This window comes from Microcaecilia unicolor, chromosome 6 (assembly GCF_901765095.1).
Source record: "Microcaecilia unicolor chromosome 6, aMicUni1.1, whole genome shotgun sequence".
In the NCBI taxonomy this organism is placed as follows: Eukaryota; Metazoa; Chordata; class Amphibia; order Gymnophiona; family Siphonopidae; genus Microcaecilia; species Microcaecilia unicolor.
In genome coordinates, this window is record NC_044036.1 from 280,960,291 (window position 1) to 280,977,025 (window position 16,735).

General features: G+C 48.3%; 1 protein-coding gene across 1 annotated transcript in view; it reads right to left on the minus strand.

Moving 5' to 3' along the window:
* QSOX2 (quiescin sulfhydryl oxidase 2) overlaps positions 1-16,735 on the minus strand; it is a 188,063-nt gene that overhangs the window by 44,676 nt on the left and 126,652 nt on the right. The window contains exons 9-10 of the mRNA XM_030207617.1: positions 9,594-9,716; positions 8,499-8,649 (exon numbers count right to left, since the gene is read on the minus strand). Coding sequence (XP_030063477.1) covers positions 8,499-8,649; positions 9,594-9,716 — 274 coding nt within the window. The remainder of the gene's footprint in view (positions 1-8,498; positions 8,650-9,593; positions 9,717-16,735) is intronic.

The following is a 16,735-nucleotide window of genomic DNA, read 5'->3' on the forward strand; positions in this document are numbered from 1 at the left end:
ATGGCTCTAACATTATGAGCCGTGACATGATCCTCAAGAGCCAGCCCAGCCTGGGCGTAAGTGAAGGAAATGCAATCTGCTAGCCAATTGGATATGGTGCATTTCCCCACAGCCACTCCCCTCCTGTGGGGATCAAAAGAAAGACTGGGAAGCCGATGCAGGTGTCGAGGTCAGAGTCTGTTCCGTGCGTGGAGGCGGTTCTGGGCTGTCCAAGGGGGAGCGCATCGACACCTCCTGAACAGAGGGTGAGCGGTCCTCCCGGTGCCGATGCCTACTGGGTGCCGACTCCCTCGGTGACCCAGAGCTCTCGGTACCGAGGCGGGAAGGAGACCGGTGTCGATGCTTCTTCGATTTCTTCAAACGAAGCATATCACCAGAGCTTCCTGGTACCGACGAGGAGGATGTAGAATCCAACCGTCTCTTCCTCGGGGCCAAGGCCAAAGAAGGTCGGTCTCGGGGGGGCTGTACCGCAGGAGCCCTCAGGGCAGGAGGAGACCCACCCGAAGGCTCACCGTCACCAGCAGGGGAATGGACAGCCCTCACCTGCACTCCAGTCGAAGCACCACCGTCCGACGACATCAGCAACAGCGGAGGTCCCGGTACCACCGACGTCGACGCAGCCTTCCGATGTCTCGGTAGGTCAAAGACTTTGATGCTGTCGACGTCGATGCACTCGATATGTCCCGTGCTGTTGTCGATGAAGAGCCCGAGAACAACACGTTCCACTGGGCCAATCTCGCTACCTGAGTCCTCTTTTGTAAAAGAGCACAAAGACAGCAGACCTGCGGGCGGTGCCCAGCCCCCAGACACTGAAGACACGAAGCGTGCCTATCAGTGAGCGAGATTACCCGGGCGCACTGGGTGCACTTTTTGAAGCCGCTGGGAGACTTTGATGACATGGGCGGAAAAATCACGCCGGTGAAATCAAAATCCGCGATGATGACGAAAGGCACCAAAAATAAGGGAGAGAAAACCCGTACCGAGGCCAAAAAAAGGCCGATCCCGAAAGCGAAAGGAAACTTACGCTGGGGAAAAACTGGACACACGGGAAGGGACAAGACCGAAAGGTCTCACTTTTTTTTTTTTTTAGCGAAATCGCAAAGATGCGCGAGGGTCAACTTGAGGGGCACAAAACGGCGGCAAAACACGACCGTCCCGAGCGCGGACAAAAGAAGACTGACGAACACGAGCCGGTTCGGGCGGGAAGACGGCCGCATTTGCGCGGTGCGCATGGGCGCGCAAGAGCTAGCAAAGGCCTTTGCTAGTGAAGTTTCCGATTGGAGGGGCTGCTGTGGACGTCACCCCATCAGTGAGAACAAGCAGCCTGCTTGTCCTCGGAGAAAGCGAATGATACATACCTGTAGCAGGTGTTCTCCGAGGACAGCAGGCTGATTGTTCTCACGACTGGGTTGACGTCCACGGCAGGCCCCACCTACCGGAACAAAACTTTGCGGGCGGTCCCGCCCGCAGGGCACGCCCACCGCGCATGCGCGGCCGTCTTCCCGCCCGTGCGCAACCGTTCCCGCTCAGTTGAATGACAAGCAAAATGAGTAAAAACGCAACTCCAAAGGGGAGGAGGGAGGATAGGTGAGAACAATCAGCCTGCTGTCCTCGGAGAACACCTGCTACAGGTATGTATCATTCGCTTTCTCCGAGGACAAGCAGGCTGCTTGTTCTCACGACTGGGGTATCCCTAGCTCTCAGGCTCACTCAAAACAAGAACCCAGGTCAATTGAACCTCGCAACGGCGAGGGCATAACAGAAATTGACCTACGAAGAACAACTAATAGAGTGCAGCCTGACCAGAATAAATTCGGGTCCTGGAGGGTGGAGTTGGATTTAAACCCCAAACAGATTCTGCAGCACCGACTGCCGCGTCGGGTATCCTGCTGGAGGCAGTAATGTGATGTGAATGTGTGGACTGATGACCACGTCGCAGCCTTGCAAATCTCTTCAATAGTGGCTGACTTCAAGTGAGCCACCGACGCTGCCATGGCTCTGACACTATGAGCCGTGACATGACCCTCAAGAGTCAGCCTAGCCTGGGCGTAAGTGAAGGAAATGCAATCTGCTAGCCAATTTGAGATGGTGCGTTTCCCGACAGCGACCCCTTTCCTATTGGGGTTGAAAGAAACAAACAATTGGGCGGACTGTCTGTGGGGCTGTGTCCACTCCAGATAGAAGGCCAACGCTCGCTTGCAGTCCAATGTGTGCAACTGACGTTCAGCAGGGCGGGTATGCGGTCTGGGAAAGAATGTTGGCAAGACAATTGACTGGTTAAGATGGAACTCCGACACCACCTTCGGCAGGAACTTAGGGTGAGTGCGGAGTACTACTCTGTTGTGATGAAATTTGGTATATGGAGCATGAGCTACCAGGGCTTGAAGCTCACTGACCCTACGAGCTGAAGTAACTGCCACCAAGAAAATGACCTTCCAGGTCAAGTACTTCAGATGGCAGGAATTCAGTGGCTCAAAAGGAGGTTTCAGATAAGTGCAGAAGGTATTTAAGCAGGTTCTGTGCAGGGCAAGAACGAGGTTCTAGGGCCTTGCTCTCACACCAAACGACAAACCTCCTCCACTTGAAAAAGTAACTCTTTTTAGTGGAATCCTTCCTAGAGGCAAGCAAGACATGGGAGACCCCCTCAGACAGACCCAACGAAGCGAAGTCTACGCCCTCAACATCCAGGCCGTGAGAGCCAGAGACTGAAGGTTGGGGTGCAGAAGCGCTCCGTCGTTCTGCGAAATGAGGGTCGGAAAACACTCCAATCTCCACGGTTCTTCGGAGGACAACTCCAGAAGTAGAGGGAACCAGATCTGACGGGGCCAAAAAGGTGCTATCAGAATCATGGTGCCGTGGTCTTGCTTGAGCTTCAGCAAGGTCTTCCCCACCAAAGGTATGGGAGGATAAGCATACAGGAGGCCAGTCCCCCAATGGAGGAGAAAGGCATCCGACGCTAGTCTGCCGTGTGCCTGGAGTCTGGAACAGAACAGAGGCAGCTTGTGGCTGGTCTGAGAGGCGAAAAGGTCCACTGAGGGAGTGCCCCACTCTCGGAAGATCTTGCGTACCACTCTGGAATGGAGCGACCACTCGTGCGGTTGCATGACTCTGCTCAGTCTGTCGGCCAGACTGTTGTTTACACCTGCCAGGTATGTGGCTTGGAGAAGCATGCCGAACTGGCAAGCCCAACGCCACATCCCGACGGCTTCCTGACACAGGGGGCGAGATCCGGTGCCCCCCTGCTTGTTGATGTAATACATTGCAACCTGATTGTCTGTCCGAATTTGGATAATTTGACAGGACAGCCGATCTCTGAAAGCCTTCAGTGCGTTCCAGACCGCTCGGAGCTCCAGGAGGTTGATCTGAAGATCTTTTTCCTGGAGGGACCACAGTCCCTGGGTGTGAAGCCCATCGACATGAGCTCCCCACCCCAGGCGAGATGCATCCGTCGTTAGCACTTTCGTGGGCTGTGGAATTTGGAATGGGCGTCCCAGGATCAAATTGTTCCGAATGGTCCACCAGTGCAGTGAAGTGCGGCAACTGGTGGAGAGGCGGATGACATCTTCTAGATTCCCGGTGGCCTGGCACCACTGGGAAGCTAGGGTCCATTGAGCAGATCTCATGTGAAGACGAGCCATGGGAGTCACATGAACTGTAGAGGCCATATGACCTAGGAGTCTCAACATCTGCTGAGCTGTGACCTGCTGAGACGCTCTGGTCTGGGAAGCGAGGGACAGGAGGTTGTGGGCCCTCGCTTCGGGAAGAAAGGCCTGAGCCGTCTAAGAATTCAGTAGAGCTCCTATGAATTCCAGAGATTGGACTGGCTGGAGATGGGACTTTGGGTAATTTATCACAAACCCCAGCAGCTCCAGGAGGTGAATAGTGCACTGCATGGACCGGAGAGCTCCTGCCTCCGAGGTGTTCTTGACCAGCCAATCGTCGAGATATGGGAACACGTGCACTCCCAGCTTGCGTAGATACGCCGCGACCACCACGAGGCACTTCGTGAACACCCGTGGGGCAGAGGCGAGCCCAAAGGGCAGCACACAATACTGAAAGTGCCGTGTGCCCAGGCGGAATCTGAGATACTGTCTGTGAGCTGGCAGTATCGGGATGTGAGTGTATGCGTCCTTTAAATCCAGGGAACATAGCCAATCGTTTTTCTGAATCATTGGCAGAAGGGTGCCCAAGGAAAGCATCCTGAACTTCTCTTTGACCAGGTATTTGTTCAGGCCTCTCAGGTCTAGGATGGGGCGCATCCCCCCTGTTTTCTTTTCCACAAGGAAGTACCTGGAATAGAATCCCTGCCCTTCCTGCCCGGGTGGCACGGGCTCGACCGCATTGGCGCTGAGAAGGGCGGAGAGTTCCTCTGCAAGTACCCGCTTGTGCTGGGAGCTGAAGGATTGAGCTCCCGGAGGACAATTTGGTGGAGGGGAGGCCAAATTCAGGGCGTATCCGCACCGCACTATTTGGAGAACCCACTGGTCTGAGGTTATTAGAGGCCACCTTTGGTGAAAAAATTTTAACCTCCCCCCGACTGGCAGATCGTCCGGCACGGACACTTTGATGGCGGCTATGTTCCCATGGATCCAGTCAAAAACCCGTCCCCGGTTTTTGCTGTGGAGGCGCCGGGGGCTGCTTAGGCGCACGCTGTTGACGGGAACGAGCGCGCTGGGACTGTCCCTGTGCCTGAGGAGGCCTTCGGGCCGGCTGGGTGTACCTACGCTTGTTGTAGGCGTAGGGCGCAGCCTGCCTGGCCCGGAAAAAATGTCCACCTGCTGAGGTGGATGCTGAAGGCGCCCGGTGGGAGAGTTTGTCGAGGGCGGTTTCCCGCTGATGTAGTTGGTCCACCAACTGCTCGACCTTCTCACCAAAAATATTATCCCCCCGGCAAGGGACATCGGCCAGCCTCTGCTGGGTGCGGTTGTCCAGGTCAGAGGCACGCAGCCACGAGAGCCTGCGCATCACTATACCTTGGGCCGCAGCACGAGATGCCACATCACAAGTGTCATATATACCCCTGGACAGGAACTTTCTGCACGCCTTCAGTTGCCTGACCACCTTCTGAAAAGGCCTGGACTGCTCCGGGGGGAGCTTGTCGACCAGGTCCGCCAGTTGCTTCACATTATTCCGCATGTGTATGCTCGTGTAGAGCTGGTAGGACTGGATGCGGGTCACGAGCATTGAAGATTGGTAGGCCTTCCTCCCAAACGAGTCCAGAGTGCGAAACTCCCACCCCGGGGGCGCCGAGGCGGTATCCCTCGAACTCCGTGCCCTCTTGAGAGCAGAGTCCACGACCACCGAGTCATAAGGCAATTGAGGCCGCATTAACTCTGGGTCTGAGTGGATCCTGTATTGGGACTCCGCTTTCTTGGGGATGGTGGGATTAGATAAAGGTCTCAACCAGTTCCGAAGCAGTCTCTCTTTGAGGACATTGTGCAACGGTACCGTGGAGGACTCTCTAGGAGGTGATGGATAGTCGAGGACCTCGAGCATCTCAGCCCTCGGCTCATTTACAGAGACCACGGGGAAGGGAATGCAAATCGACATATCCCTGACGAAGGAGGCAAAGGAGAGGCTCTCAGGTGGCGAGAGCTTTCTCTCTGGTGAAGGAGTGGGGTCGGAGGGAAGGCCCACAGACTCCTCTGAGGAGAAATATCTGGGGTCCTCCTCCTCCCCCCACGAGGCCTCTTCCTCGGTGTCGGACATGAGCTCCTATAGCTCAGACCTCAACCGGGCCCGGCTCGACTTCGAGGCACCGAGTCCTCGGTGGCGGCGTCGAGCGGTGGACTCCCGCGCCGGCGGGGCTGAAGCTCCCTCCATCGACGTCGACTCCACCTGCGTGGCGGTCGAGACCGGCGCCGCAAGCGGCGTCGGCGTCGAAGGCCTCGGTACCGGGCTAGAGCACGCCAGCGCCTCCATCAACGGCGCCGAGGGCGCAAGCACCCCCGGCACCGGCACAGTCTGGCGCATCAGCCCTTCCAGGATCCCCGGAAGGATGGCTTGGAGGCACTCGTACAGGCCCGATGTCGGGAAAGGCGAGGGGGCCGGTAGAGGTGTCGGTGCCGGAAGCTGTTCGGGTCCAGGAGACGGCACCGAAGTACTGGCACCCTGACGTGACGATACCTCTACTACAGAGGGGGACCGCTCCTCCCACTGCTGCTGCTTCCTAGGCATCGAATCGTCTCTGGAGCCGGGAGCCATATGCGCCGTGGGCGACCGATGACAGTGCTTTTTTGTCTTTTTCCGGTGCCCGTCATCGGCGCTCGGCGGTACTGAGGAGGAGGAAGTAGATCCCCCTCGGCCTCGAGGGATCGGGTCCGACAGGGTTCGGTCCCGAGGGCCCTGGGTAGAGGGAGTGACCGGGGCCGATTGCCCACGCAGCCGCTCACCCCTGCCGTCTCCGGAAGACCGGCGGGCCGACGGGACCTGTGCTCCTGGGGTCGGTGCCGTCGGTGCCGATTTCGTGGACATCGGTACCGGTACCGCAATCCGGCCGTCGATACTGATGCCGTCAAAGTCGACGTCAAGGGGCCGGCGCAAGTTCAAAAAAGACGGTCCCGTAGAACTTGCCTCACCACCTGTGTCCATTTCCGTAAACCGAGACACAAGGTGCACGTCTTGGTATCGTGCTCCGGCCCGAGGCACCAAGCGTGAGTGTCGGTCTGCGAGATATGCCAGCCGCACCGACCACACTTCTTAAATCCACTCGGAACCTTCGAGGACATCGACAGAAAAATCGCGTCGGCGAAGTCAAAGTCATCGATGGTGGCGGTAAAATTCACACCTCGAAAAATAAATTGACCGCGCGGCCACAAGGCCGCAACGAGAATCCCCCGCTAAAAAGACGAGGGAAAACAAAGTTCTTCTCGTTTTTTTTTTTAACAAAAATAAAACAGAGAAGCGAAGAAAAAAACACAACGAAGAAAAATCTCGCGAAAGCGCGATCCGGTTTCCGGGGCTGACAGAGAGAGAGACGAACGCGGCTCTCTCCAGCGCGGAAAAGAAAAGACTGAGCGGGAACGGTCGTGCACGGGCGGGTAGACGGCCGCGCATGCGCGGTGGGCGTGCCCTGCGTGCGGGACCGCCCGCAAAGTTTTGTTCCGGTTGGTGGGGGCTGCCGTGGACGTCAACCCAGTCGTGAGAACAAGCAGCCTGCTTGTCCTCGGAGAATAACAAGTATGACTAAATTTCACCATAAATTTGTCCCTAGCAGTTCCTGAAATCTGAGTGCATAAGACCTTTGTTCTTATGATACCCTACATCATTAATCTATGAAATTATTGTTAAAGGGTTTTGCTGTTCTTCTATTTTGTGCTCTGTAGACAACTACTATACTGCTATACCACCATGGTCTTGGCACACACACCACACAAGGTCTAAAACCTGTGGGATTTTGAATCTAAAGTAATGTAAAAAAAAAAAAAAAAAAAAAAAAAGTTTACCCCGCCTCCTAATTTCCCCTATAATTGCATAAATGTCATACTGAATGGTTTCTGATCTTTAAACAAAATGAAGTAATTTAAAAAACAGTTATGTGTTTACTAAGGTTCCCTTTGTGTAATATATTTTGTTTAAGGATCAGAAACCATTCAGTGCGACATATAAGCAATATCAGGGGGAAATCAGGAGGGTGGAGGAACTTTCACATCATCAGTTTAAATAAAGGACAGTTTAAAAATTAAAGTGTAAAAAGGAAAATTCTTTGAACATTTTAGGCATTAGGCAACAACAACAAAAGAAGCTGCAGTAAATATATGCATGATTCATGCAGAAATCTCTGTATGGAAAGAGCTCCAGGACATTATCCTCCAAAACAGTTCAGAGAACAGTTTCTCTCAGGTTATGAATATTTTTTTAAAAAACTGATTTCATATATGACCAGGGGAAAAATGTTTTTATTTCAGTGAGAGGAGGATGTAGTGGCATCACTGAGAAACAAAACATCTAGTAAGACTGTAGAATCTGTTTGACACAGGACAAATGAAACACACGTGGTATTTGGCTACATGGTTCTGCTGTTACTGTTTTAGGTCTGCATGTCCAATCATAACCAAACAGAAAACGTCATGTGTCTTTTAACTGTATGAGGAGCTCATTTATGAACATGTAAAACCTTTGCCCTTCTTTTACTACAGAGTGCGCTAAGTAGTTAATGTGGGCATTAAAATGCACTGTCAAGCCACTGCACTAATATGGAATGAGAAGGGGAAGAGGTAGGGATTGCTCCTTACAGGTAACATACAGTATGTTATGTATTAACATCAATACAGATGCACAATGCCACCAATGGAGGTATCTGCAATACAAAATGTTCAGTAACCATATGGGAAGATACTAGGCACACCCCCATCAGATAATGAATTAATAGTGAAACCTAATGAGCAGTAACCGCAAAATTAATACAAAATAGTAAAAAGGACCTTTAGTTTCCAGATTTCCCACATCTGGGGGTCCCTCACTAAAGGCAAAATTCCTAACATATTGTTGTTCCTTACCTGTCTTGATTAAGACTTCTGGTCGAAGAGCCGCCTGAACAGTCAGACTATGAAACAATTTCCAGAGAGAGCAAGTATAACCTCTCAGCTCAGGTCTACTGCCTTTACACCCAACCCAGTGTATTCGATTAGTAAGAAATATCCCAGAAATCTAAAAATAAATAAGTAAACAGAGCACACAAAAAGATATGAGAGGGTAAAATTCCCCATGGTACTGTCCTCTGAATCCTATCCATCTAGCACATCCTGGCTCTAACAACATTCTGTAGTTTATTATTTTTCCTACGGAGTGCCTCTGTTGTGAGGAACTAATAGACAAATGCTAAGTTAGTATGGAAAAGGGAAAATGCAGAGATGCACGTGAACTCTGATCACAACATCTAAAGGCAGAGCAAAAACCAACCGGAAGGATTTTTTTTTTAATGGTATCAACAGTGTCTTTCTGTGTTTTACCCTCCTGCTCAGTTCTGTCAGTCCTCTGGACTTACTGCTTTGTTAAGCAAGTGTTTAATATCCTGTGCATGGAGACATCTTCCCCCCACTCTGTCACTTCTCACTAGCACAAGCTACATTGGCGCAGAATATACTTTTGTGATAGTATTAGGAGCTTGATCCCCTTATTCCTGACAAGGCTGAGCCAGTCCTGGTTTTATCCCAATATACTCTGATTTGCAGACCTACCTTTATAGGAGAAAGCAGAGCTATAAGACCACACAGAATGGATGTAAAGCCCAGGTCTTGATGATCTTGTTCTGACACAGATCCAGCTGTTAGACCTCCTCTATGAGGTGGTGCAGGATCCAATCAATCCATGGAAATACAATAATGCTTTTTATCACTAAGTTTAAGCCCAATGTATCACACTGCTCCTAATGTATTGTGTACAAATCTAACCACTATTTTACTAATTCCCTCTAAGAATATTGCTAATTTTTATTCCTGATAATAGCTAAAAATTTGTTTTCTCTGAATTTTTGATCACAAGACACTGCACAGGGGCTATTAGAACAAAAAAAAAAAACAGTCTTACACTGACAGAGCCAGATTCTTTCCTAAAAAGTGCAGGTATCTCACACAGACTCAGTGACAGCTCACCAGCATTTTATTGTTCACGAGGTCCAGGATTGCATCATAAGGGATTTTGTCTAAAGGGAGGCTGACCAACCACTCTTGCAAGGTTTCCAGCAGTTTCACCACTGGCTGCCTACCAGGAAATAGCTGGAAGAAAAAAAAAAATCATAAGGGGTGGGGAGGGGGAAGATTTTACATTTCTAGTTTTACCATTTTAGAAGCTCCTTCCTACTAGTTTCAAGAACTACACACAGATTCACTGCCTAAGCCAACAGTAAATCTTTGTACTAAATCAGAACTATATGCTGGATTTTTCTACAGTGGTCTTAATGTTCTTTTTTTCGGGATTGGCCTAGAAACTATGGCTGTGTGAATAAACTAAGTGGAATGTCTTCCATAGTTAATGTAATCTCTTGACTTTCCAAGGAAGAAAAGTTGGCTTCAATAAGAAAGTAGTTCATTTTAACTGCCACTCTGAAAACCAACTCTCTCCTCTCAGTGCATGTAACTACTACTACTACTACTGCTTATCATTTCTATAGCGCTACTAGATGTACACAGCGCTGTACACTCACAATCACTGCACATGTGAGTATTAGGAAACCTGATCAGTCAACTTGAATAGCTCTCCAATACGACCACCTTCCTCATCAACAGGGAACCCTCTAAACCACAATAATCCAAGCCTTGGAACTTATGACTTCCAGGCTCTCTGGCTAAGAAAGGTTTTGGAGGGAGGAAGAATGTCTTTTGGGAAAAAAGTTCCATTGTTCACTTTCATCTCATACAATGCACACTACAGCATAGACCAGTGATGGCGAACCTATGGCACGCGTGCCAGAGGGCACGCAGAGCCCTCTCCCTTGGCACGCGCGCCATCGCTGGTCCGCCCACTTTCCCTCCCTCCCAGCACCAGGCCTGCCTCCCGCCCTCCCTCCAACCAAACAAGCAACCATCAACCTGCCCGCCCCCCCTCCCTCCCCCTCTTAAATTTTAAAAGTGTACCTCCTCGGAGTTCATTCAGGCGGCGTGCGTCGGCAGCAGAGCGCGTGTTCTTTGCTCGGCGCACCTTCCTTTCTGTCTCTCAAGCTCTGGTCCCCCCCATAGGCGGGACCAGAGCTTGAGAGACAGAAAGGAAGGCGCACCGAGCGAACACGCGCTTCGCTGCCGACGCACGCCGCCTGAATGAACTCCGAGGAGGTACGCTTTTAAAATTTAAGAGGGGGGGGGGGGGGTTCCTGGTGCTGGGAGGGAAGGAGGACGGGCGGGCGGGTTGATGGTTGCTTGTTTGGTTGGAGGGAGGGCGGGAGGCAAGACGTGCTGGGAGGGAGGGAGGGAGGCAGGCCTGGTGCTGGGTGGGAGGGAAGCCTGATGGTGGGTGCTGGGTGGGAGGGAGGCCTGATGGTGGGTGCTGCATGGGAGGGAAGCCTGATGGTGGGTGCTGGGTGGGAGGGAAGCCTGATGGTGGGTGCTGCCGGGTGCTGGGAGGGAGGGCAGGGGGAGAGGAGGGTGGCTGGACATTTGTGGCTGGAGGGTAGAGGAGGGTTGCTGGACATGGATGGAGGGCAAGAAATGAAGAAGAAAGGAGGAAAGTAAAGAAATAAATGGAAAGGAAGCCCTGGAAACGGAGTTAAGAGAACAGATAGAGAGCAGCAGAATCAGCGACTAGAACCAATATGGATAGAAAAACAAAATCACCAGACAACAAAGGTAGGAAAAATCATTTTATTTTCATTTTAGTGTTTGGAATATGTCGAATTTGAGAATTTACATCTGCTGTCTTATTTTGCACTGGGTATACTGGAGCTGTAACAGCTTACAGAAATGATTTATAATGGAAGAAAATCATGTTATTTTTTTCTCCTATACTAGTATAATATTTTCAATGATGTCTGTTTATATGGCTGGTGTAAGGGGTGTGGCTATCATAGGGGTGGAGTCATATGTGGTGACCCCGCCCATAATGAGTACCGGCACTTTGCAATAAATAATTCGATTTTGGGTTGCTGTTTGGGCACTCGGTCTCTGAATGGTTCGCCATCACTGGCATAGACTGATAAAGTCTTTTGATACTTTGTTCCAGCACAATGGAACTGTATTCCTCTTAAGAGTCAGAAAATAATTTTTTTTTTTTTAATATGACATTTTCATGAGTAGATACTGCTTCTAGCTCCCTACAATACCTAGGTCAGGTACAAAATTTGAACATAATACTGAACCAATACATTTCTGAGGCCATTCTCCTTTCTTTTGATCAGTTCAATACAGGGCACATGTAACAGTGAAAAAACTATCATGATTAAACACATCCAAGTATAAGTTAATGACATCTGGAGGGTAATTTTCAAAACCCTTTACCCAGGCAGACTGGTTTTCCAGAAAACTGCCCTCCATCAATCCAACTAAAAGCAGGCAAAGTTTCACAAGGTCACATACTTTCAGCCACATTAAGGGGAGGTGTTCTAGGAGTTGTGTTTTGAGGAGAATGAAAAAATAATGCACACAGATTGCATCTATTATTTGTAATGGGACAACTGCTATGGAAATCTGAAAATTGCAAAGAACTTCTTTAAGAGAATAGACATGTCTGCTTTCTCTCCTAAAACTGGGTACAAGGTCTGCAAATACTTTCACTTAGGCAGGCAGTTTGAGAACTATTCTGTTATTATGATTACTGTTCTAGTAAGGTACGTCTGCTCTGAACACTTTCATTGTTTAATTTCTTATTGTAGAAATGCTTTTTTGTACTCCTGGTTGCCCTTAAATTTGTCTTGTACTATTAAGGACCAAATTCTGGAAGATAATTTATCAAAGAATATAGTTCCAAAAGAGTCCTGGTCTTCCAAGACCTTGTTCGATAATGTAACTAGGAATTTACAATTGCTGAACCTCAAATGTCATTCAGAAGAGTATGGCACTGTTTGGGATAACTGCTTCTTACAGTATATGTACAGGGCCAAATATTCAGATGGCACGTCCTGGCTCCAGCACTGATTTTCCAGGTTTACAGAGCTGGCTAATGCATAGCTGGTTAAGTGCAATATTCAGCACTTAACTGGCTATGAGGCATCAAATAACAGTAGGACTGGCTTTTATGCAGATACCCTGGACGTTAAGTGCTGAATATCGGCCCTTAACTTGCCAAGAGCCAACTCTACTCGCCAACTCTACTCCTGGAATGGCCACAAAATAGCCGGTTTTCAGTTTAGAACTGGTTATTTTCAGTAGCACTAACAGGTAAAGTGCCTCTGAAAATTAGTGGTTAGCCCCAAGCAGACGATTTAACCGGCCAGTAGCCATCCCTGGCCTTTTAAATCGTTTTTTTAATATTGATCCAATTATATTTGAATTGGAAAAAAAAAAGCCTACAGCTCTTCCATTCTGTTTGCAGCTTCCCTCCTAGTTTTTCTTTCAATTTAATGTCTTACTGAATGTCTTCTCTGATGTGGACTTGATCTTCTCACTCCTCCCTTTAGAGATGGCAATTTAAAAACATTTTTCTGAAGAAAAACATTCCTGATTTCTTAATAGCTCTGAAAATAAATTACATTAGCTGACAGGGGTACAGCAGAAGGAGCTTTTTTCTTTCAAATGGATAATATGATGGGCAGATTAGCTCTACATTTTCTTAAAGGAAATGAGGCCACCAAGAGATTTCTTGCCTCTGACTGTCAGTGGGTAAGAACCTGTCACACTGATTGTTGCTCGGTACCAGAAAGCTGCTTGGAAATTAACTGTCAGGCATGCCTTCTTATCTCCAGTGCAACCACTCACTTTTTTTGCAAGGAAACATAACCAGTAGTCTGTTCTTCACTTGGAAAAAACAGCAAATCACTGCTTTTCAGGATTCTTGCTCTTGTCACTTTCACCACAAGTTTCAAAGGAGTTTCTGCTGGTAAACGCAAGTTTACCAGCATGAAGCATCCTTGGGAAAATTTCTCCCACCACAAATGCTTTTCCTTCCCAATCTACTTTACATCTGTTCTGCAGGGAGTTACCATTTGAAAATGAGTTCACATGTCCATACGAGCTGCCTACACACCATGGGCAAGTGCTCTCTTTCAACTGATACTACCTAGTAGGACAGAGCTCTCTAACATCTTGAATTTTGGCACCTAGCAGACAGAACACCTCCCGGGACATCATATCTGGTCTGCAGATGGACACATCTGTACCTCTCAGAAGAAAATCGCTAACTACCACTACCTTTCGGTGATGCATACACTCTGTGGCAGTTTCCACAATATACTGTTAACAGTTATTGCTATGTGCTCCTATTACATAACGACCAAGGGACAATATTCTAAAATAGCGGGGGTGGGGTGGGGGGGGTTCTGCTCATTCATAAAGCATCAGCTTAGAACCTCAGGTTGTATTCCGGTCTGTCACTCTTAATTTCAGCTGCCTCTGGGAAGGTTGGGGTGGGGGGGAGATGCTGCTTTCTAAGGTAAGAATACTTGCCGTGCTCACTATACACTTAAGGAATAATTTTGTAAAGCATGTTTTGAATGCAGAAAATGTATATTATAAGCTAGCACAGGTGTTATATGCATGTACAAGTATGGTAATGAGAAGATGATACATAATGCTACGAGATGTGGGTTTGGACATACCCAGGGATAGTGTTTGGGTAGAGCTGGGGTGGAGCTCCAGGGTACATATACACTTTATAAAAAAAAAAATACTTATAGTGGTGCAAGTGACAGAGCAGGACTAACTTTGCACAAGAGTATTTGTGCACTGTTGGGAAAAGTTCTGGGAGCCTATTTTATAAAGGTACATACATTTGAATATTTCTTTTATAACAGGGTTCCTACAAAAATTTCCCAAAACATTTCTACACCTTGTAAGGGGGTAACTTTATAACAAACATAAGATGGTGGGGATATTCTGTGTGCAGTTTATCTTCCATCTTGAACAGTGATTACTGTTTTACCCACTCTAATGAGCTGAAATAAAATACATTTAACTACCTCACTCAATACACAGCTTAAAGGTCTTAGATATAATTTTTAATAATAGTAAAGTGGCTCTTGCCTGGCTACAGAGGGATGAATTTAAGGGCCTCTTGAAGTCTCATTATAGCCCTAATTTTAATATAAGAACAGTTGTACTGGGTCAGACCAAAAGGTTCATAAAACCCTGAAAGCCAAGTTACTTACCTGTAGCAGGTGCTCTCCAAGATGAATATTCTTACTTATGGGAGATATAACCAACAGACGCTCCCTAATGTTCTTTTTTAGAAGTATTTGGCACCATCTCATTGCGCATCTTCCTGTCCATCACTGTGTGGGACCAGGTCAGTCTAGTACAATAGTTAATAGAATACAACTCCAAAGGGAGGTGGGAGGGGTTGTAAGAATATTCATCATGCTGTCCCCAGAGAATACCTGCTACAGGAGAGTAATTTCATTTTCTCCAAGAACAAGCAGAATGGAAATATGGGACTCCCTAGCTAAATCTGAAATAAAAAGGGGGGGGGGGGGGGAAGGGAGGCAAGGTCCAATGAACAAACAGATAATTATAATTTGCTTCTATTTTTTTTTTTTAGGGTGTGCACAGCCTTGAACAGAAATAAATGAATCAGGGGGAGAGGGTGGGGAGTTGAATTCTAGACCCCTAATAAATTCTGACGGACTGACTGAACTGGCTGTTGTTTCAGGAAATCTGTTCTAAACAGTAGTGCAATGTGTTCAGAAAAATCCACGATCAGGCGGAGAACTCGAACGCCCCACAGGAAAGCACAAGTAAAGGTAAAAGTGGGATGTTTGACCACAGAAATACAAATCCTGGAGACGAATATCTAAAAAAGCTTCTTTATTGATGAAAAGACTCAACACAACTGTTGTGTTTCGGCCTTCAAGCCTGCATCAGGAGTCTGCCTCAATGGCTTGACATATGCGGATCTTAGGTGCCTGTGTAATGTGATTGGCTGTATGCAGAAGACCTTTAGTGGCGCACTTGCTCGTAACAGATCACTGAAAGCGTAGCATTAAACGTGAAAAAACGTGACTATGTGGACTGAAGACCACATTGCAACCCTGCAAATCTCTACAGAGGCTGATCTCAGGTAGGAAACCAACACAGCCATGGCTCTGATATTGTGAGCCGTGACATGACCCTCCAGTCAGTCCAGCCTAGGCATAAGTAAAGGAGATGTTGTCTGAGTCAATTAGAAAGAAAAAGCTGTGTGGAATTTCTAAGGGCTTCAGAGTCCACTCCAGATAGACAGCCAAGGCTCTCTTGCAGTCCAAAGTGTGCAGTGCAGCACTTTCACCATGATGGGCATGGGGCTATGGGAAAAATGTTGGCAGAACTGATTAAGATGGAATTCCAACACTATCCTAGGAAGAACTTAGGTTGTGATGAAACTTGGTTTAAGGTGGATCAGCTACTAGGGCGTGGAGCTCACTAACCCTGTGTGCTGAATTGACTGCCACTAAGAACAAGACCTTCCAGGTCAGGTACTTCAAGTGACAGGTATCAAGTCATTCAAAGGGAGCTTTCAACAACAGGGTAAGGACAAAGTTAAGACCCCAAGACACAGTGAGGGGCTTGATGGGAGGTTTCATGAATAGCAAAGCGCTCATGAAGCAAACAACTAAAGGCTGGGTAGAGATGGGTTTACCCTCTACACAGTGATAAGCTGCAACTGTAACTAAGGAGAAGCCTTACAGAGTTTGTTTTGAGACCCAATTGAGACAAGTGTAGAAGGTATTCAAGCAGTTTGTGTGTAGCACAGGAAAAAGATTCTAGGGCCCTACCCTCGCACTAGAAGGCAAACCCTCCTCCACTTGAAACCATAGGACCTCCTAGTTGAATCTCTCCTGGAAACAAGAAGGATCAGAAGGATATCCTCAGGTAGATTCAAAGAGTCATCCTCTAGACTTTCAACACCCAAGCCGTGAGGGCCAAGGACTAGAGATCATGATGCAAGAGAGTCTCTTCATTCTGACTGATGAGGGTTGGAAAGCACTCCAATTACCATTACTGTCACAATCAGTATGGCATAATGAGAATCATGGTTCCTCCACTTCTTGAGTTTCAGGAGAGTTTTCACTATGAGAGGTATTGGAGAATACGCATACAGAAGATCCATTCCCTAACTGAGGAGAAATGCATCTGAAGTTAGGCTGCCATGTGATCCCGTTCTAGAGCAGAACTGG